This window comes from Trichomycterus rosablanca, chromosome 5, assembly GCF_030014385.1.
Source record: "Trichomycterus rosablanca isolate fTriRos1 chromosome 5, fTriRos1.hap1, whole genome shotgun sequence".
In the NCBI taxonomy this organism is placed as follows: Eukaryota; Metazoa; Chordata; class Actinopteri; order Siluriformes; family Trichomycteridae; genus Trichomycterus; species Trichomycterus rosablanca.
In genome coordinates, this window is record NC_085992.1 from 19,802,071 (window position 1) to 19,825,601 (window position 23,531).

Genomic DNA, 23,531 nt, shown 5'->3' on the forward strand with positions numbered 1-23,531 from the left:
ACACCATTGAGAAATTAGGTCGCATGTGCGACCAAACTGGTCGCACTCTAGAGCCCTGGGTCACCAAAATCACCAAAATGGATCATTTGTCTTCATCTTGCCCTGTCCTGAACATCCCTCTCAGTCACACAAACCACCTGCATGTCTTTCTTCACCACATCCATAAACCTCCTCTTCAGATTTCCTCTCCTCCTCCTGTCTGGAAGCTCCATCCTCAGCACCCTTCTTCTGATATAACCCCCGTCCCTCCTCTGCATAGGCCAAAGCTGACTACATCTTTTACTTGTGAACTCTTTCATGATTTTGTGATGCTGTGATAGACCAAACTAAACAACTGTTTGGTTATTTTAAATGTAACAATTCAGGGTAAGATTTTGTGTAAGAGTTGTGTGTGTTAGTGAACATGAATATAAATCTTATCTTATATAGGCAAAATTAAAATGCTTTAATGTGTTTATTTAACATTGATTATTTGTTCCCTAATTTTTGAGTGGATTTTTTTTCATACATTTAATTTTCATCAACTGCTTTATTTTGGTCAAGTTTATGGCAAGTTTTGTGTACCTGGAGACACTGGATGCAAGGCAGATATACCCTGGACAGGGTGCAGATGCATCACAGGGCTTCAGCTATCCCCCAACTGACATAGTCAATAATGTCTGTGTAGACACCCTGCTGGCTGGAAGCACCACTGATATTTAAACTCTGATCTCAGTGGTGGCTCAGTTATTGCATTGTATCAGTCACAACTAAAAATGAATCCGATAATGTTTACTTATAGGTTAAATATAGTGGGCTAGCGTAATAGATTTTTGTATAGTGCTAGACATTTTTTTATTTTTTTTATTTAACCTTTATTGACATACATACATGGATACAAGAATTGGCGTCAGTGTTTGTTACTGAATGCTTTAGGGCTTGGGTCTGTTTTAATGCTTTACTGGTCAGCTGATTTGATCCTGTGACCAAAATGTTTATTTGGCTTCTTCTTTAGTTGAATTATGAAAGCATTCACTTCAAAACGAGTATAAACTGGATTGCTTATTTCTTTATGCTCGGCTGCTTTGAATTTTTCAGAAGTGTCAAGTTAACTGTGAAGTGGCCGCTCCAGCAGGGAATTTGTCTGAAGAAGCAGATGAAGTCGTGTTTGGTGTTCGAGGCTTAGAAGAGGAGGAAGGCTATGAGGCTGACAGTGAGAGTAACCCTGAGGATTCTGCCCAGGGGGGGCAAGGTAGTAAATAACACACACACACACACACACAAACACACACACAGGACTGTAATTGAGTTATTGTTGTTGTTTTTTTTCTTGTCTAGCATGCTGTATCTTGTAGATGGAAACTTCTTGCCTCACAGTTAGTGTGGCAAACTGACTGCTTGTCCAAACGCATGTAATGAGTTAGTTGCACAACCCAGTTCAAATTCATGAACATTAATAGGGAGTATATCGACAAGCCTGTGATCAAACCCCCCTCCCCAATCTTCCTGACAGGTGTAACTGCCTCTATTCTTATGCGAAGGCTTTCCACAAAATTTAAAGTGTGTCTTTATACATGCCACATTCTTCGCACCAGTCTTGTTAAATCAGGTTTTAATGGACCTTGCTTTGTGCACAGAGGCATAGTCATTTTGGGACAAGAGTCACATACTTTTGGCCATTTAGTCTAACAGTTAATCATGAACTGGGTGACCTACATGAAAAAAAATGAAAAAATGAAATGTAATGGGAAAAAAAATGATTTTAAAGTGAGGTTGTTTAAATCAAATTCGTTACATGTAGGGTTTACTTTATGTTTTGTGTAACAAGTTGTTTATTTGTGAAAAAAGTGCAAATGGTAGTAAATAAAACTGGTTCAATTACAATTGTGTGAACCACGCAATAATAATCAATAATACTACATTTGTTTTCTCCTGTAACAACTTCTTTTATCCACTCATTTTACAGAAACATATTATATGCTATATGGCCAAAAGTATTTGTACACCTGACTGTGAGTTTATTGGACATTATATTTTTAAAAAACAAATGGTATTAAAATACAGTGGCTGCTATGTGATCTTTTTAGCTATAACAACAGCCACTCTTCTGAGAAGGCTTCGTACAAGACTTTAAAGTATGCCTGTGGGAGTTTGTGGTGGCTGGGCACTGATGTTGGTCAATAAAGCCTCAATTCATGTTCCAGTTAATTCCAAAGTTGTTCTGTGGGGCTGAGGTCAGGGATCTGTGCTGGCCATTTAGGTTTTTTTTAAACCAAGCTTTTTCATGTCTTTATAGATCTTGCTTTGTGCATGTGGGCACAGTCATGCTGAAACAGTAAAGGACCACAGTTAAACTGTTAAAAAGCTTATAATTTTTCTTGATATATATAATTGGTTTATTACACCATTTTGCCATTATTGTGGCTGAAACACATGAATTCAGTAATAAGAAGGGTTGTTCCAATGATTTTGTTCATATAGTGTACCTTAGTAATTACTAACTAATGTCATAGTGAGTACATTTATGTTGTACCCTTACACACTTGTTCAGTCCAGGAGTGTTTTATTGAATTTAACACTGAGCAAAATTATCATGCCTATGTATATTTTGTAACACTGTTGCATTATGTCTGGTATTTCAGGAAGCGTGTGATCCGGATCTGTGGTCACATGCAGACTCAGTCCACTCTTTGCCTGAGAATGTAGTTATTGTTTCCTGGGCTATGATGTAACATGTCTATAGTGCTTACAGATCTTGTGATTACTTTTTAATTGTATTTGCATACTGTAGCTACACAAACACAAATAAAAAAGCCTAGTTAGTGTCCTTTAAAATCCTGTGGCATATTAAATTGAAAGTGGAATGGTCGCAAATAGTTTGGGTGTTTCTTAAAATGCACAAGCCTGTCAGACATGTTTGAATGTGTTTTAGTGTGTGAAATGTATGAAATAAGTAGAACTGCCTGGGTGTATTTGATATACACAAAAAAGTGTCTAGGTTAAACCACCACCACCACATACAGTGCCTTGCAAAAGTATTCAGCCCCCTTGAACTTTTCAACCTTTTGCCACATTTCAGGCTTTAAACATAAAGATATGAAATTGTAATTTTTTGTGAAGAATCAATAACAAGTGCGACACAATTGTGAAGTGGAACGAAATTTATTGGATATTTTAAACTTTTTTTAGAAATAAAAACCTGAAAAGTGGGGCGTGCAATATTATTCAGCCCCTTTACTTTCAGTGCAGCAAACTCACTCCAGAAGTTCAGTGAGGATCTCTGAATGATCCAATGTTGACCTAAATGACTGATGGTGATAAATAGAATCCACCTGTGTGTAATCAAGTCTCCGTATAAATGCACCTGCTCTGTGATAGTCTCAGAGTTCTGTTTAAAGCGCAGAGAGCATCATGAAGACCAAGAAACACACCAGGCAGGTCCGAGATACTGTTGTGGAGAAGTTTAAAGCCGAATTTGGATACAAAAAGATTTCCCAAGCTTTAAACATCTCAAGGAGCACTGTGCAAGCGATCATATTGAAATGAAGGGAGTATCAGACCACTGCAAATCTACCAAGACCCGGCCGTCCCTCTAAACTTTCAGCTCAAACAAGGAGAAGACTGATCAGAGATGCAGCCAAGAGGCCCATGATCACTCTGAATGAACTGCAGAGATCTACAGCTGAGGTGGGAGAATCTGTCCATAGGACAACAATCAGTCGTACACTGCACAAATCTGGCCTTTATGGAAGAGTGGCAAGAAGAAAGCCATTTCTCAAAGATATCTATAAAAAGTCACCTGGGAGACACACCAAGCATGTGGAAGAAGGTGCTCTGGTCAGATGAAACCAAAATCGAACTTTTTGGCCACAATGCAAAACGTTATGTTTGGCATAAAAGCAACACAGCTCATCACCCTGAACACACCATCCCCACTGTCAAACATGGTGGTGGCAGCATCATGGTTTGGGCCTGCTTTTCTTCAGCAGGGACAGGGAAGATGGTTAAAATTGATGGGAAGATGGATGGAGCCAAATACAGGACCATTCTGGAAGAAAACCTGTTGCAGTCTGCAAAAGACCTGAGACTGGGACGGTGATTTATCTTCCAACAAGACAATGATCCAAAACATAAAGCAAAATCTACAATGGAATGGTTCACAAATAAACTTATCCAGGTGAAAATGGCCAAGTCAAAGTCCAGACCTGAATCCCATCGAGAATCTGTGGAAAGAGCTGAAAACTGCTGTTCACAAACGCTCTCCATCCAACCTCACTGAGCTCGAGCTGTTTTGCAAGGAAGAATGGGCAAAAATTTCAGTATCTCGATGTGCAAAACTAATAGAGACATACCCCAAGCGACTTGCAGCTGTAATCGCAGCAAAAGGTGGCGCTACAAAGTATTAACGCAAGGGGGCTGAATAATATTGCACGCCCCACTTTTCAGTTTTTTATTTCTAAAAAAAGTTTAAAATATCCAATAAATTTCGTTCCACTTCACGATTGTGTCCCACTTGTTGTTGATTCTTCAAAAAAAATTACAATTTCATATCTTTATGTTTAAAGCCTGAAATGTGGCAAAAGGTTGAAAAGTTCAAGGGGGCTGAATACTTTTGCAAGGCACTGTATTCTGCAGCAGGGTAGCAACATATGAAGCAGATGTGAAATCAAAATAAAACAAGTATTAACTTGTCACATGTTGTCCTCTGTCCATGTCTCAGATGTGAAGGTGGCAGTGCTACCAGGCGCGTGTGTGTTGGGATCTGCTGCTGTTTCTCATGGCCCTAGCCAGGGTCTGCTGCTTTTCCCACAGATCTGCTATATGGAGCTGCAGTTGCTGGCCAGCAGCTCACCTGATCTGGATGTCCTGAACCATGTACTGAAAAGCCTGCTGGGAGCTATGCAAATGCACCATTTCAATGCTGCAATGATCTACCAACAGGTTCCACATTTGCTGTCTTTTATATTGATTACTATTCAGGTCCTTTGACCTGAATATAGTCTGTTTTATATCCCAGAACTCAAACTTAGGATGTTTGGGAATTTTTTTCCCCAAATAAAGGCCTCTTAATGCTGCATTTTAATTGTTTACTTATTAAGGGCTGATGTACAGGGACTGATCTTGTGTTTTAATTTCAGCTTTTATACAGTTAGAGATAATCGGGTAAAATAATTATTAGGGATACTGGGGAGATTAAGCAGTCAGTGGGCCTATGAATAACTTCTAGGTTTTGATATTTTTAGTACCATCCTTCTTTGAAAAATGTTATCAGTAAAACTACTGAAAAGGTTTATTAAACCAAAATCATAAAAATACACATGTAGGCTTTTTCTCACAATTATGTTTCATTGTTACAAGGAGTCAGAAGGGTACCAAAAATTCCAACGCATACCTTATACCATGTAACATAATGAAGATGTGGATAAAATAGGACACAACCATGACATTACCAAAACTAGACGTACCTCAAAAATGTATTAAAAACAAGAAGAAAACTGGTCTGGGAAACTGCCAAGAAGCTTACAGCAACAATAAAAGAGCTGCAGGAATTTCTTGCAAGTAGTGGTTGTGTACTACTTATAACAATCTCTTTTTCTAAGCATGTAGAAAAAGCATGTAGAAAAATACAATACGCTCTGGTGAGACCAAGGTTGAACTTTTTGGCCGTAATTCAAAAGTATGTTTGTCGCAAAAAGAACACCATACCCCCACAGTAAAGCATGGTGGTGCAGTATGTTTTTGGGGCTGTATTTCTTTAGCTAGAACTGGGGCTTCAGTTAAGGTTAAGTAAATTATGAACAGGTCCATATAACAGTCAGTTTTGGCACTAAACCTTCAGGTCTCTGCTAAAAAGCTAAAAAACAACACAAAGCATACCGCCACATCAGCAAAAGGATGGCTTCACGAGAAGATGATTTGGAATAAGCCAGCCAGAGCCCAGACCTGAATCCAATTAAAAACCTATGGGGTGGGAGCACTTTTACAAGAAAGGTTGCCAAGTCAAGGTGTGCCATGCAGATAGACTTCTACCCAAAAAGACTAAATACTGTCATAAAATCAAAATATGTTTTAAAAAATGTATTAGTTTAGGTATTTGTATATTAATGCAGCCACATAATTATAAGTTTATTTTTATTCCCACCCTAAAAGATTTTAGTTTGTTTTTCACATTAAAGGTAAAAATAAATCTTTTTTTTTTAACATCACAAAAACCTGTGTACATTTTATCTACTGTATATGGGTGAAAGACGAATAGGGTGTTCCAAGTACCAAAAAAATAAAATGGTTAAATTGTATAATTTTTCATTTAATATTGTGCACAAATGTGTCACCTATGTAAATATGTATTTTTTTTCTCAGCATTTTGCTTATTTGATAATTTTAGTGTTGTTGACACACAACAAGGGCACAAAAATGTCATTCAGTGCAACAACTAATTTATGACAAAATACACACACAAGGAACAATCTTAGCCATTTCAAATTTATAAGTTTAGTATATCTCTTACAAAAGATTTAAAACCTCAGAAGAAACTGTACTTACTCTGTTTTGAATTTTCTGTGCATTGTTTGTACTCTAATGCATCTTGGGATTTTGTTTATTTGTATACAAGATGTTTTTGCTACACATTCTATTCTATTTGAAACCTAATCAAACTCTGTTTTCTATGAAGCAGGCCTGGATTCTCTTGCATTTACATGAAAAAAATATATAATAATTACTTATTACAGTAATTTTAAGCAAATGTTTTTGTTGCACTGTATGATGATTTTATGTTGCACTGAATGACATACTCCAAATTATCCTGTTACATCAGAATATTCATGACTTAATTAGTTTTTAAGTTCTTTATTGATTAAAGTAGCAGTAGTAGAATGAAAATATGCCACACCAGTGGCAAGTATGTGTTATAATATTACTACATCATGAAAAAAGTAAGGCAATGAAAAACATAGCTAATGAAGCCATCATAACAACTTGTAAGGCACCAGAACAGTGTGGAAGTATGGAATTTGTGTCATAACACGTGAAAAAGTTGCTGCAGTAAATCTAAATTCATTCAGCCGTGAAAACCATTTGAAGTCGCATTTTATTTCATGAACTGAACAAGTGTTTTCCAGTCTTTTGTTGTTAACCTTGAGGTTCTTGCTGTACGTGGCTTTGGTTCTGCGATTATGATTTTGACATCAGACTTAAGGTAGTAAATTTCATCAGGTGGATTTGGCCACACAAAGGAATTTCTGTTTGAATTTTGTAGCATGCAGCTAACTTGCACCTCATCTCCTACAGACAGCAGTACCTGCCCAACGAATTGCAGGTCATCGTACTTGACAATAACAAAATCTCAGGGACCACTTCATCAAAAACATAATTATTAATATTCATTGTAATTACTGCTCTTATTAAGGAAGACTAGAATGGAAAAAAGTGGTTTTAATATTTAAAAATAATTTTAAAACATTATAAAGTCAGTATAACAATGTCATTGTCAATTTAGTGCAACAGCGAAATTCTGTTGCACTGAATGACTGTTGTTGTACTGAATGACAGAAATTTTACTTTAGCACATTTTACAGTTATCCCAGTGGTTAGCAAAAGCTAACATTGACCTTAGCTCAAAGACATTTCTACACATATTCACATTTAAATGTTAATAACCTTGTTTGTTTACAAGATTAACCGTAATATTACGTTTTCTGTGTTGTATGAATGACACTCAGTTTTGTTCTTTAATGTACTGTGTCAGTAAAAAGACATTTTTATCAAATAATGTTAAAATGCATTGACCTGAAAGTATCCTGAATATTATTAATATTAAAAAACACATGTGGCCGCTCAGGTGGCGCAGCGGTAAAAGACACGCATTTCGAATCCAGCTCTGCCTTCACGGTCGAGGCTGGGCGGCTATGTATCAACGATTGGCCTGTTGTCCGGGTGGGGGGCGGGACTTGAGACCGTAGGGGATGCTTTTCAGGAACGGGGCGGTTGCGCCCTCTGCTGGCTGGTTGGTGGCGCCTGTATGGAGACGGGAGGGGGTGTGGCGGAGTGTGTGATCCTCCGTACACAGTACTCTGCCACGCTACACTCGTCAAGTGTGGGTGATAAGATGGTCGATTGGCTGTGCACGTTTCGGAGGAGGCATGGAACGGCCTCGTCAGCCCGACAATCAGGAGCATAGAGGATGATAGATGGGACGAAATTGGACGTGCTAAATTTATTAAAAAAAATAAAAAATAAAAAAACACATCTGATTGAATATTATTTAATATGTCACATGACATTTGTACAATTATGCCAAAGCAGTAAATTTTAAGTTTTACTTAAGATTAATTAGTTTTTTCTTAATGTTTTATTACTTAAAGAGGTAGGGGGACCGTTGCACTGAATGACATTTTGGGGGTTTCAAGGGTTATTTTTTCAAAAATCATAAATTTTCCGTAAAAATTATTTTAGGTTTCAGTAAAGATGTACAAATGGAGTAGATTGAAGCTATATCCACTTATATTAATATAATTGTATATTATTTATCAAGTGGGGACACTAAAAAGTTACGTCTCGTCTTTGACCCATATACTATTCTATTTGAGGTAATTAGTAGAATAGAACACACATTTTTTTCTTGATACACTTTTCTAAATGTATTTTGACGTAACTTCTGTTTGTCTTCAGGGTGGCATGAAAACCATTCTGACTGGCTTTCAGAACATCCTCAGTCAATCAGATCCCTGTTATGAAGGTACCAGTTCCTTTTTTTAATTAAAGATATTTAGTTGTTTATATATGCTAACTAAAATCAAGCCTGTTTGTGATCAGTTAGCTAAACTGGCTTACCAATTAAATCTGGTAAAGTTGTTAATTTTTTTTATGTGAGTATGCTAACTTAATAATAATAATAATAAATAAATAAAAAAATTTACATCATATGTTGTTTTACCTCAAATTTCGGTTGTGCAACATCATGTTTGGTTCAACAATCTAAAAGCATTCAGTGCGATAAATGTACAGTAACAGAAGCAGTCCAAATGACACTCACATTTAGCAGTAGAGATGGAACGATCGATCGGCTATGAATCGGTATCGGCCGATTTTTAATCAAAATATGCTATCGGCGATCGGCCGATATTTCCCAAATGTAGCCGATCCGATCGTGTGATATATAAAGATCACGTTAAGCTTAACAGCTCAGTGGATTGATCCAGACTTTGAGCTATGAAGCACCAACCATCGCATCAAAATTCATCAACACAGAAACCATAGTGAAAGCTCTTCATGACCTAAAATAACATAATTAACATACGATGTAATTTCGCTGATTAAAATATTTACTTTAAAAAGATAATTTAACCCGACCACATCTGAGTCGATTCTATCAGCACGTTATACTGTATAAACTCGTGGTTCACTTTGGTAAGGGGTTCTTGCTTTTCATGTGGACCAGAACAGAAAACGTTACAGAGCCAATCAAAGGCAAAAGTTTATTCATTACCAAATTCGTTAGTTCAGGATCATCTGCTGAACTTTTAGGATCATCAGAAAACTTTTAGCTCCTTAGACGGAACGAGTCTGACTCGGTTACAGATCTGTGGTAATAGCAGTTTAATTAAGCTTTTTAATTAAGCTTTTTAATTAAGCTTTTTAAGGTAAGAGAGTCACATAAAATGTTCTGTAGTAGCTGGTGTTTATTTAAAACCACGACATTTAATTAATAACAGTAAACACGGAGAGATAACTGAGAAGAGAAACTTACGCTTCGCATAAAACGAATCGACTCATGAATCAATGAATCACTTATAGCGATACTGTGAACAGATCATCTCTTAAAGGCACAAACAAACACACACACACAGACACGCGCGCGCTGCTCCGGTTTATCTTCACTGTGAGGCTCTTTTTAAGGTTTTTTCAGACTGAACTGGATAACATTAAACCTGCGTGTGTGTGTGGTCAGTTAGACTAATGAAATATGTCTCCTGTGGGTAAAAAAAAAAAATTGTTTGATGTACTTTATTGTTTGATGTACCCCCTCGTATCGGAATCGGCTATCGGCCGATATCCCTGAAAGGAGATCGGAGATCGGAATCGGTGCCAAAAACCCCGATCGGTACATCTCTATTTAGCAGGTTTATGTACTGTAAATTGTGCTTTAAAAAAAATTGTTACAAAAAGTAAAATAAATATCATACTTTATAATACTAATTTTGCTGTATGGTTACTAATGCTCTGAATAATAATAATAACAATAATAATTATATATAAAAGTAATAATAACAAAACTTTATTTGTATTGCAATTTCCTAAACAGTTTATAAAGTGCTTTATAGAATATAGAATACATAGAGGAATAATAAAGCTTTGTACATATTGAGATCTATCTCCTCAGGAACATACTTACCAAATTAAAAAAAGTTTAAGAATGCTTAAAATGATTATTTATAAATTAACTGAATTAAAAACATTTAACATCACATTTCTGACCATCGAGGAAGTACAGATGAGACAGAGCAGCTTAAAGGCCTTACGAGATATTAAATTTAGTCTTAAAAGTGTTTGTCATCGAGGACCTTTGGGTCATTTGGAAAAGAATTTCAGAGTTTGGGCCATGGCAGCAAAAGGCAGCCTCTTTTGTCAGGTGATGCAGCATCAGCCTTTTTTATTAGCTGATCTGAGGATCCTTGCCTTATGATCATACTTCTGAGGCATAAAGGTGCTAGAAGTAAATTCATGACATAGGTAGCCAGTGCAGTTATTTAAAGATAGGTGTAATATAATCTCTAATCTTTGCTGAAAAGATCATGTAAAATAGCAAGCACTTTGTAACAGCTTACTTTCTTTCTTTTAAAACTGGCGAGCGCAGAAAACGGGAAGAAAACACTGCAATGGTCTGAAAGCTACATCAAATATATTTGATAACTTGGTTTCTACCCCATGGCAGATAACTACATATAAAGTATAGCCACAGTTATGTGTAGGTTAGGTTTTATGTTGTATCATTAAACAATTCAAGCAATCTGGAGGAATTTCAGTATATAAGGGCAATGGCCATGCACCTGAATATCCATGGTTTCTGATTCCTTAGATGGCACGGCTTTAAGAACTGTCATTTATTAATAGCTGATAAAACTATATGGGCAAGGGATTACTTTGACAAACTTGTATCAAGCAATCTGGTTACATTCACAAATGCCACTCAAAACTTTGCTGTGCAAAAAAGAAACCATGCTCAGAGGCGGCATTGAGTTCTCCGGGCTCTAAGGCATCTGGGATGGACCAATACACAGTGGAAACATGTATTGTTGTCAGACAAATCAGTATTTGAGATCTTTTTTTAAAGAAATAAATGCCAGGTGCTTTGACTATTATCAACAAGTCCAAAAGTCAGGGTCTGTGTCAGTGCCCTTGGCAAGGGTAATTTACACTTCTGTAATGGCAGCATTAATGTAGTAAAGTAAATTGAGATTTTAGAGTGACATATGCTGCTTTTACAAACATATTTTGCAGGGATATCCATGCATTTTATAACAAGTCAATGCAAAATCACATGCTGCACACATTACAAAGGTATGGTTGCGAAAGAATGGGTACAGGTACTGGACTGGCCTGCCTGCAGTCCTAACCTGTACCTAATAAAGAATGTGTGGAAATTTTAAACAAAAAATTTGACGCCAACAACCCTGCACTGTTGCCCACATTTGCAGAAAAAATAGGACAAAAAATTGCAACAATGCAAAGTGGTAAATGCCTGACCATCCCAACTTTTTTGGAGTGTGTTGCAAACCTGAAATGCAAGGATAAATGTCTTCGATGAAATAAAAGTCAAAGTAATGTTTTAATAATAATAATAATAATATATGTAATAATAATGATAAGTAATAATAGTAGTAGTAGTAATAGTAGCAATATAAAAATAACTAATTGTAATAGTAATAGTAATACTACTACTACTTATAATAATTCTTAATATTAGTAATAATTATGGTAGAGTAGTAATTACAATAGTAATAATAATAATGATGGTAATAATAATCCAGTATTATTCTTTTCTTTATTAACACAATTATTATTATTATTATTACTATAGTAATAATAAAAACAATATTATTAATTGTGATAATAATAGTAATAATGTTGTTGTTTTGATTTTTTTTCTAGAGTGCCAGACAGTACTAGTGGAACTGCTAGTTGCAATGGCTAATGACAAGATCACAGCAGAAGAGGTGGCTTTATTAATTCGCCTTTTCCTGGAGAAGACACCTCCGACTGTAAGAGCCCTTTTACTTTTAATCTGAGTTTTTACTAGCTAGCTAACTGAGCAATGATTAACTGTGACAAATTAGCCAAAATAAAAGAAATGAAAAGGGAAAAATACTCTGTCCTTGTGATTTTTTTAGCAGAAACTGCAGTCAGTTCTAGATGTTTTTGCAAACTCTAATCAGCAATTTAGTTTCATCTACATGATGGTGGTGATGTTACTGGTGGAGGTGCACTGTATGGCCAAAAGTATGTGGACACACAACACTGAGCTTGTTGGATATCTGATTTTAAAACCATGGCTGTTAGGCTGGTTTCACATGATAAGCGTTTTGCGCTTTATTCTTTGTAAGACTGCATATCGCTGCTTACTGCATTCTGCTGGCTTTGCCACTTAACAACAAGCCTGAAAACAATAGACTGTATTGACAGTTTATTTACATGCAGTTTTTTTTTATAAAATGTAAATAAGTTTTATTAAATGTGCGATGGTTGTACAAAAGAAAGTAGGTTCATGAAGCTTGATTTCAATTAAAGAGCTTAAATTATACTGAAGAACTAGTAAATATAAACAATTTATATTGTCATATAAACAATTTATCTCATTGGTGTCGCTTTGAAAAGGTCACTAGTCAAAGTTCAACCAGGTACAGCAAGCTGTAAATAACAAGCAGAAAGTGGTGAATTTGGGTGATGTGGTGCTTTAGGTAGCACAGCAGCAAGGTAAGCTGCATAGCTTCACTTAGCATAGCCAGAGAGAAGCCAGAGTGAAGCGTTTGGCCACATATTGTGTAAAAGCAAGCTAAATGTAGATTTGGCTTTCCCTTACGTTCTGTAACAGCATCCACTCTTCTGCAAAGGCTTTCCACAAGATTTTGAAGTTTGTCTGTGGGACTTTGTGTCTCTTCAGTCAGAATAAAATATTTGTGATGTTACTAATAACTAATGTTGGACAAAACTGCCTGAGTTGCAATTGTCCTTCCTGTTTATTTGTTCAGTATGGTTGAGGTTAGTGCTTTGTGCTGACCATTAAAGTTTCAAACTTGTACTGTTTTTTTATGAACCTTGCTTTTTAGGCAGGGGCAAATCATGCAGGGACAAAAAAGATCCTTCCCCAAACTGTAGCCACAGAATTAGCTGTGAGTGTGGCTTAAACACCTAAACACAATAATTAGGAGGGGTGTTATATACATTTGGCAATATGGTGTACATTTATTCCAGATGATATATTTCGCTAAGCTATAAAAAATTTTTCCGAATTGTTTGTCTTTCTCTGTCATTTTTTTCTATTAACAGCTTAAAAATGTTAAAAATGTATATCTTGTGGTCATTGTTTTTTTTAAGCAAAGTCATTTTTTGCTACTTGTATCATAATTTTTCATTGTTCTTTAACCTCTTTATTATTAAGGAAATTCTGCTAAATGGAGTTCTGCGGATGGTGGAGGCCAACACAGACAACGAGCCACTTCATTACCTGTCTTTTCCCATGCATCTGTACTCTAGTGCCCCTGGCACCAGTACAAATGGGGCAGTTTCTACCAAGACAGGGGTGAGCATGCTCTGGAAAGGCAGGCTCAAAGTGGAAGGTGAGCGTGGACCTGGGCATTTACGCACTTCCCCCTGGCATACTGCTCCTCTCCACCTGCCTCTAGTGGGACAGAACTGCTGGCCGCACATGGCCAGCGGCTTCAGTGCCTCGCTTTGGCTCAGGGTTGCAAAGAATGAGGATAAAGATAGACCATCACACCAAGGTATGCTATAGCCTTCCACATCTGTTCACCAATAAATAACTGTTGGACGAAATTTGGTACTTCCAGTATTACTCTGCTATTTAAAGCATATACAGGGATTACAAATGCACCCATTTGTTAACAGTTGCTAACCATTGCTAACAGATGTCCTATCTTGTGACAACAGTTAGGGAAAGGCCCTTTTTTTTGCACAAAGCAAGGTCAATAAAAACATTGATTGATTAGTTTGGTGTGAGGGAACACCAGTGGCCTGCACAGAGTCCTAACCTTAACCCTACCCTTTAACACCTTTGGAATACATTTTAATAATAATTGTAAGTCAAGCCTTCTCAGCCAGCATTTACTAGTCTCACAAATGCTCTTTGCCTTAATGAACAAAAATTCCTACATAGACACTTAAAGATCTTGTAAAAAGATTTCCCAGAATAGTGAAGGTTGTTATAGCTGCAAAAGTTGGGATTTGGTAATACTGCCCAAGGTTATGTAATGGGATGTCTAACAAGCTCATGGTCAGCTGTTTATATTATAACAAGCATAAAGCTTACTGCATACTACCTCATGTCTATATCTGTCATTTTTGGTGGTGTTTTCTAGCTGATGATATAAAGCTAGTTGATGGGGTCCAGATGGTGGAACAGATCTGCGAAAAGGGCCTTCTGCACATTTTTTCCATGGGCTCCAAAGCCCTAATGCTACAAGTGTGGGCTGACATTTCGACAGGAGCATGCACCTTCAGGTAGAAGTCATACCATTTGTTATGCAAATAAATAAATAATATTTTCATCTTACTAAAAAATGAACATAGTAGAAATCCTATATGTATCTCCTGCAGATAAGTGTGGATTAATGTACAATACCTGGACCTTGAAATTAACTAATTTATGGATTTGTGTTAAAAGGATCTGCATTGATCCCAATGATGAGAAGAAGGCAGGTCTGCTGGCCCAGACAGAATCTGGACAGGGAGTGTTAACTGCAGGCCGTTGGCAGCATTTGGCTCTCACTTATACTCAGCAGCTTGAGGGCAAGAAGAACATACACAGTTGTTTAACGCTTTGGGTGTGTGGCATCAAGTAAGTTCACTATAACCCTCCGTGTCAGTAGATAGAGTATAGCAAAAAAGCATTTACTTCCACCATTTTGGACTGCTCAAAGAGGCTTTAAGGGGAAGAAGATTTTCATGTGATGATAATGTGAAAACAGCAGTGCATCAGTGGCTACACGCTCAACCAAAAACATTTTTTTGCTGATGGCATTAAAAAGTTGGTATGATGCTGGGAAAAATGCATCAGAATGTGACTACAGTGGGGAAAATAAGTATTTGATCCTCTGCTGATTTTGTAAGTTTACCCCCTTACAAAGACTTGAACAGTCTATAATTTTTATGGAAGGTTTATTTTAACAGAGAGAGACAGAATATCAACAAAAAATCCAGAAAAAAAAAAACATTAAATAAAGGTTATGAATTAATTTGTATTTAATTAAGGGAAATAAGTATTTGATCCCCTACCAACCAGCAAGAATTCTGACCCCCACAGACCGGTTATGTGCCCATGAGGCACACAAATTAGTCCTGTCCCTGGATAAAAGACACCTGTCACAGAATCAGTTTATTCCATTCAAATCACTCGACCATCATGGGCAAGACCAAAGAGCTATCAAAGGACGTCAGGGACAAGATTGTAGACCTGCACAAGGCTGGAATGGGCTACAAGACCATCAGCAAGAAGCTTGGTGAGAAAGAGACCACTGTTGGTGCGATAATTCGAAAATGGAAGAAATACAAGATCACAGTCAATCGCCCTCGCTCTGGAGCTCCATGCAAGATCTCACCTCGTGGGGTAAGAATGATTCTGAGAAAGGTGAGGTCAGTCCAGAATTACACGGGAGGAGCGTGTCAATGATCTCAAGAGAGCTGGGAGCACAGTCACCAAGAAAACCATTAGTAACACACTTCGCCGTAATGGATTGAGATCCTGCAGTGCCCGCAAAGTCCCTCTGCTCAAGAAGGCTCATGTACAGGCCCATCTGAAGTTTGCCACTGAACACCTGAATGATTCAGAGAAAGCTTGGGAGAATGTGATATGGTCAGATGAGACAAAAATTGAGCTCTTTGGCATCAACTCCACTCGCCGTGTTTGGAGGCAGAGAAATGCCCAATGGGGATGGTGTTCTTGGGGTCATATCCAGCATTTCTCTGCTCCCAGCTCCCTTGAGATCATTGACACGCTCCTCCCGTGTAATTCTGGACTGACCTCACCTTTCTCAGAATCATTCTTACCCCACGAGGTGAGATCTTGCATGGAGCTCCAGAGCGAGGGTGATTGACTGTGATCTTGTATTTCTTCCATTTTCGAATGATCGCGCCAACAGTGGTCTCTACCTCACCAAGCTTCTTGCTGATGGTCTTGTAGCCCTTTCCAGCCTTGTGCAGGTCTACAATCTTGTCCCTGACGTCCTTTGATAGCTCTTTGGTCTTGCCCATGGTGGTCGAGTGATTTGAATGGAATAAACTGATTCTGTGACAGGAGTCTTTTATACAGGGACAGGACTAATTTGTGTGCCTCATGGGCACATAACCGGTCTGTGGGGGTCAGAATTCTTGCTGGTTGGTAGGGGATCAAATACTTATTTCCCTTAATTAAATACAAATTAATTCATAACCTTTATTTAAATTTTTTTTTCTGGATTTTTTGTTGATATTCTGTCTCTCTCTGTTAAAATAAACCTTCCATAAAAATTATAGACTGTTCAAGTCTTTGTAAGGGGGTAAACTTACAAAATCAGCAGGGGATCAAATACTTATTTTCCCCACTGTATATAGAAAAGTGATGTCATTTGTTTTTAAAATTTTTGATAAATAGAATTTAAAAAGTACGGAAACTTTTTGAAGAACCTTCGTATTATCAGATCACAGACTCACCTTATTATCTTTGCTAAGCTTCTGCTAAGTGGTTAGCAGGATATAGGGAGTGTTTGCTAAGGTGTAGTTAAGCAGTTGCTAAGGTGTATCTAGGTGGCTGCCAAGATACAGGGGTTACTAAGTTGTTGCTAAGTGGCTGCTAAGGTGTTTTAGGTGGTTGTAAGGGTGTATGCAAGTATGTATGTGGAGGGCAGTGTGTGAATATTTTTGTTAAGATACGTGTGTGTGTAAGCAAGCATGTATGGAAATGTGAATATTTTTACTCAGAAAAATGATTGTGTGTGTGCAAGCATGTACTTGGTGGGGGTGTAATGTTTTTTTTCTCAGTCAGATGATTTTGTGTGTGTGCAAGCATTTTTTGGTGGAGATGCAGATACTTTTGCTTAAAAGGGTAATTGTGTGGGTGCAAGCATGTATTTGGTGAGGGTGACTGTGTTGCTTTGGCAGGTGACTGTGTGTGGGCAAGCACATGAAAATTTGGTGGGGTGTGAATACTTTTGATCAGGAAGGTTACTGTGTGTGTGCGCGCAAGCATGTAAATGGTAGGGAGGTGAATACTTTTGTCCAGGCAGGTGACTGTGTGTGTGCAAGCTATCGGTTGATCAGAAGTACAGTAGACAGAAGTACAGTAGATTAATATACAACCCCAAATCAGAAAAAGTTGGGACGGCATGGAAAAAGCAAATAATAAAAAACACAGAGTTTCTTACATTTACTTTGACCAGCTTAAGCTTGCGCCTTTGGACTTTATGCACTGAAATTCCTCCTGATTCCTGGACTGGTTTAATGCTATTATGCACTGTAGAGAGAGAAATATGCAAATTCCTTCCAATCTTTCTTTGAGGTACATTGTAAACATTTCAATCATTTTCTCACACATTTGTTGACAAACTGGAGATCCTCTGATCATCTTTGCTCATCAAAGACTCAGCCTTTCCTGGATGCTGCTTTTGTGCTAAACCATGATTACAATCACCTGTTAACATCACCTGTTTAAAATCGCATCATTATTTTCACCTCATTACTAGCCCTAAATTGCCCCTGTCCCAACTTTTTTTGGAATGTGTTGCAGGCCTGAAATGCAGGAATGGATGTTTATTAACAAATAAAATGAAGTTGAGCAGATAAAACATGAAATATCTTGGGTTCATCCTGGGTTCATCCTGTCTGCAAAAGTCAAAGTAAATGTAAGGAACACTGCATTTTTATTTTATGTGCATTTTCCATACTGTCCCAACTTTTTCTGATTTGGGGTTGTACCTTTCAAAAACAAAAGGGAGTGAATGGGACAACAATAAGGATTAAAAACTTGCATGGCAGGTGAAGAAGTGCCCCTTTCAAACATGATGGGATTAAGGTTTTAGAGTTTAAAGTGTGTCAATATTTTAAAATGTGGAAGAAAAAAGCCAGACAAAAAACAAGCTAACATACCAGTACAAGCTAATGTGTCACGGTGGCTCAGTGAGTAGCACTGTCGCCTTACAGCAAGAAGGTCCTGGGCTCGATTCCCAGGTGGAATGGTCTGGGTCCTTTCTCTGTAGAATTTGCGTGGGTTTCTCTTTGGGAGCTTTGGTTTCCTCCCACAGTCCAAAGACTTGCACTTAGGTGAATTGGAGATACAAAATTGTTCATGACTGTTTTTGATATTAAACTTGTGAACTGATTAATCTTGTGTAACGAGTAACTACCTGTTCTGTCATGAATGTAAAGTGTACACGTTGGTTGTTAAGTTTTTCTTAGGTGGTTATAGCTGGAGTTATAACTCATAGCTAGAGGGTTGCTATGGTAAAATGATTTTGAGTTGAATTGTTAGGCAGTCACTAAGATGATGCTTGCTAGGTGCTTGATATGGTAGTGTGTTAATTGCTAACATGTAACAGGTCTTGCTTGGTGGATGCAAATTCTTTTCTATGCAGTTCCCAAGGTCTATTGACATTGCTAAGCTGTTGCTAGGTGCTTGCTAAGTTGTTGTCTGTTAGTTGCTATGCTAACACGTTAGTTGCTATAGGGGTTGCTAAGCCTTAGCTAGGTGAGGCTAGGGGCATGGATAAAAATGAACAGGAGTTAATGGGGGGAAGGAACAAAGGTAGTGTTTTTGGTAGAGGCAAAAATTAATGGGAGTGAATAGGAGGAACAAGGGATAAGGGTAAAAAAAGAGTGTGGGTCAAAACGACTTAATTTGTGGTTCTGCCCTGAGATGGTATGTCTGAAACGGTGTCTATGGGTTGAGCAGAAGTTTAGTGTACAAATACTTTTTTCTCAGACAGGTGACCGTGTGTGTCTTTGCAAGCACTCAGTTTGTAGGATGTGAATACTTTTGCTTGGCCAGGTGACTGTGTGTGCAAGCACCTAGTTTGTGGGGTGTGAATACTTTTGTTCAGACAGGTGACTGTGTGAGTATTTAGCATGCAGATGGTAGGGCTGTGAATACTTTTGCTCAGGCAGGTAACTCTTTGTGTGTCTGTGCAAGCATGCAGTTGGTGACATCTGAATACTTTTGGTTGTGCAGGTGACTGAGTGTGTGTTTGGGCATGTAGTTGGTGGGGGTTTTAATTATTTTGCTCAGGCAGGTGACTGTGTGCCTGTATTCAAAATCTGCATGGTCTCATCAATGGGTGTCATCAATGTAAAAACCCTGGATTAGAGATGGGACGATCGATCGGCTACGAATCGGTATCGGCCGATTTTTAATCAAAATATGCTATCGGCGATATTTCCTAAAAGTAGCCGATCCAATCGTGTGATATATAAAGACCATGTTAAGTTAACAGCTCAGTGGATTGATCCAGACTTTGAGCTACGAAGCACCAACCATCACATCACCATTCATCAACAATCGTACAGAAACCATCGTGAAAGCTCTTACGATGTAATTTTGCTGATTGTAATATTTACTTTAAAAAGATAATTCAACCCGGTCACATCTGAGTCGATTCTATCAGCACGTTATATAAACTCCTGGTTCACTTTGGTAAATCGTAAGTGGTTCTTACTTGTGATGTAGATGAGAACAGAAAATGTTACAGAGCCAATCCGAGGCAAAAGTTTATTCATTACCAAATTCGTTAGTTCAGGATCATCTGCTGAACTTTTAGAAAACTTTTAGCTCCTTAGACGGAACGAGTCTGACGGTCGGTTACAGATCTGTGGTAATAGCAGTTTAATTAAGCTTTTTAATTAAGCTTTTTAATTTAAGAGAGTCACACAAAATGTTCTGTATTAGCTGGTGTTTATTTAAAACCACGACATTTAATTAATAACAGTAAACACGGAGAGATAACTGAGAAGAGAAACTTACGCTTCACATAAAAACGAATCAACTCATGAATCAATGAATCACTTATAGCGATACTGTGAACAAAGCGTATCTTCTAAAGGCACAATCACACACACACGCACGCGCGCGCGCTGCTCCGGTTTATCTTTTTAAGTTTATTTACTGCTAATCCACAGACCCCCCCCCCCCCCCATCGGAATCGGCATCGGCTATCGGCCGATGTCCCTGAAAGGAGATCGGAGATCGGAATCGGTGCCAAAAACCCCGATCGGTCCATCTCTACCCTGGATGTTCATAGGTGGATGTGATGCAAACTTTCCGGAAGTCGATCACCAATTCCTTTGTCTTGCTGGTGTTTATGTGGAGGTAGCAGTCCCGTATTATGTCTAAAATCTGATGTGTAAAGGGAATATGTGTCTTGTGTGTGTGTAAGGACATAAGTGTGCTGGGCAAATGCTAATGTGTTGCTTGTTGTTTGCCAAGGTGTACTCGATGGTTGCTGAGGTATAGCTGGATGGTTGCTATGGTAACATGTTGATGGCAGTTGCTACGATGACGCCAAATGGTTGCCAAGGTGCTATGGTGTGGTAGCGGCTTAATTGCTAACATGTTAAATCTAGCTTTGCTAAGGTTTTGCTACATAGTGTCCAAGGTGTACAGAGGTTGCTAAGCTGTTGCTAGGTAGTTCCTAAGGTGTTAGTAGGATATGGGTGATAGTTTATAGGTGGTCCCAAGCAGTTTTTTACAGTAGGATTGATTGCTTAGGTGTAGTTGCTAAGGTCTTGCTAGTTGGTTGGTAAGGTGGTTGCTATGGTGCTAGTGGGTGCTTGCAATAGTGTTCTAGGTGGTTGCTAGGGTGTCTGGAAGTATGTACGAGTGGGAAGGGGTGTGAATACTTTTGCTCAGAATGGTTATTGTGTGTGAGTGCAAAGGTTGTTACATTTTCCTTAGGTGGTTGCTAAGGTATAGCTTGATAGTTGCTATGGTAACAGGTTGTTGTTAAGTTGTTTCTATGCAGTTGCTTAGGTAGCAGTGTAGTAGGTGTACAGTGGTTAATAAATAGCCGCCAGGTGGTTGCTAAGGTTTCTACTGAAATCACTCTATTTATAAATAAAGAAGGTGCTCAGGTGGCGCAGCAGTAAAAAAGAAAAAAAAAAACACGCTGGTGCACCAGAGCTGAAATTTCGAACTTGTCGGTTCGAAACTCAGCTCTGCCATCCGGCTGGGCTGGTGCCTACAAGAACAACAGTTGGCTGTTGTTCATATGGGATGGGGAGCCGAATAGGGACTTTCTCATAACTGATGCAATTACGACCTCTGTTGGCTGATTGATGGCGCCTGCACAGTCGAGGAATAAATGCGTTGATCAGGGTGTGGCTCTCTGTACACAAAGCTGATCTGCATATAAACTTGTCTCATGCAGGTGAAAAGATGCAGTCAGCTACTGCACACGTGTCGGAGTGGGTGTGTGTGAGTTTCGTTCTCCTCAGTCAGAGCGGGGATCGGCATCAGTGGAGAGGAAGCGTAGTGCAATCGGGTAATTGGACACGCTAAAAAAGTTGGGAGAAAAAGGGGAGAAAATGCATAAACAAAAATGTATTTAAAAAAATCTAAATAAAAAATAGTAAACAAGAAACTAATTTTCCTAGGGATTCACAATTGTGTTTGGACCTTCACCTCCCAGACATAACCAGTCATGTCTGTGTAGATGCCTGGCTGGCCATTTGTACCGCTGAGGTTTGAACCTCGGATTTCATTGGTAGCAGGCTAGTGTGTTTTACTTCTTAGCCACCTAAGCACTTTATTCATGCTAACACATTATTAAGAGTCTTATATAGAATCTATATATAAGATCTAAATCAAACATGGTCTTGTAAATGTATGATAATTAGTCTATCCTAAAGGAAACCAAATCTTGACCAGTTCTATTCAATATAGTCCAGGCTTAAAGAACAGCTAGCCTTCCTTTTGTTTCATACCCATTTTTAACTAAGATTTTTTTATAAATGTAGAAGATAATTTTTGTATCAACTGTATAAAACATCTCTTAATGCTCAGAGCTTTATGTTATAACCCTTTTAAATCATTACTGTTTTTATGTTGATTTTTGTTTAGCAAAATTCAAAAAAGCTACAGTAAAATTTTTATCTGCCTCCATCAGAAAATGTGTAGTCTCACTAGACTACACCCTTCCCAGGAAGTCCAGTCTCTCATCAGATAGTAATAAGACCTTCTGTATGCTGGGCCACTGCTTAAATGACACTGAGGAGTTGCCTCGAAGATTTACCACACGCTTGGATATAGGCACTCTGCTTCTTTTTAATGGTACAGTTTTTTTATTTTTTTTGTGCAACTGTTAGATAATGTCACATGTGCACTAATATAATTTAATAATTATACTGTGTAGAAGTTAAAAGTAGTAAATTTTTTACTGAAAATTAAGTTTTGAACACTTTTAACTGGGTCAGTTGTAAAGCACAAGGTCCAAAATAACAGGTATTAGTTCCCAGAAAGAGCTGGCCTCATACACCAGCAAAAAAAATTAATCGGAACAAGCCTGACATCATGGTACCAAAGAAAAGCAGGTTTACCAGAAAAAGGAACTTGCAAATCTGTGAAAGAGAACATGTAACACACAGAACAAATGCCACCTAAAGCCACATTGCAAAAATTTGAATGTCAAGTTTGTTAGAGACTGAAATACTCTGACTTGCACTTTACTGCATGATGTTAAAGATTTAGAAGACTAGTCAACTATTACTTTTTAAATAGTTATAATAATGTATGTTACAAACCCCATTTCTGGAAAAGTGTTGACATTTTGTAAAATTGAATAAAAACTGTGAATTGTTGATTCTCTTAAACCTTTGTTTAACTAACAAAAATACAGTGACTTAATATTTTGGTTTAACAACTTGTATTGAATTTTGAATTTCTGAAACAAACTCAAAATAAGTTGAGGCATATTTACCACTGTGTTACATGACTTTTCCTATGAAATCATTAGGAAACACTTTGTAAGTTGGGACAGGTGCAAATAAGACCAAAAAGTTTATAGAATATTTAAGTTACACCATTTTTCAACCTAAAAAGAACATTTTGGGTATAAAAGAAGGATCCATGAAAAGCTCAGTCTTTGTAAGCAAACATCAGTAGTAGCTGAACACTTGCCAAAAGAATTGTCAGTTTTTTTTTTGTTTTTTTTAAAGAACATTTTTAATACAAGTTCATAGGTTTTACCATCTACCATACATATCACTGTGAACAGATTCAAAGAATCCAGAGAAATCTCAGTCTTTGTAGGGCAAAGCCAGCAACCACTGTTGGATGATGCAACAATTAGTATCCACAG

General features: G+C 37.8%; 1 protein-coding gene across 5 annotated transcripts in view; it reads left to right on the plus strand.

The window, feature by feature from the left end:
• The window catches only part of lyst (lysosomal trafficking regulator), a 121,752-nt gene that overhangs the window by 39,288 nt on the left and 58,933 nt on the right, over positions 1-23,531 (plus strand). For all 5 annotated transcript variants that reach the window (XM_062995816.1, XM_062995818.1, XM_062995819.1 and 2 more), the window contains exons 9-16: positions 1,078-1,231; positions 4,700-4,920; positions 8,650-8,716; positions 12,130-12,239; positions 13,637-13,979; positions 14,574-14,715; positions 14,879-15,052; positions 22,341-22,504. In XM_062995816.1, the coding sequence (XP_062851886.1) occupies positions 1,078-1,231; positions 4,700-4,920; positions 8,650-8,716; positions 12,130-12,239; positions 13,637-13,979; positions 14,574-14,715; positions 14,879-15,052; positions 22,341-22,504 (1,375 nt within the window). The remainder of the gene's footprint in view (positions 1-1,077; positions 1,232-4,699; positions 4,921-8,649; positions 8,717-12,129; positions 12,240-13,636; positions 13,980-14,573; positions 14,716-14,878; positions 15,053-22,340; positions 22,505-23,531) is intronic.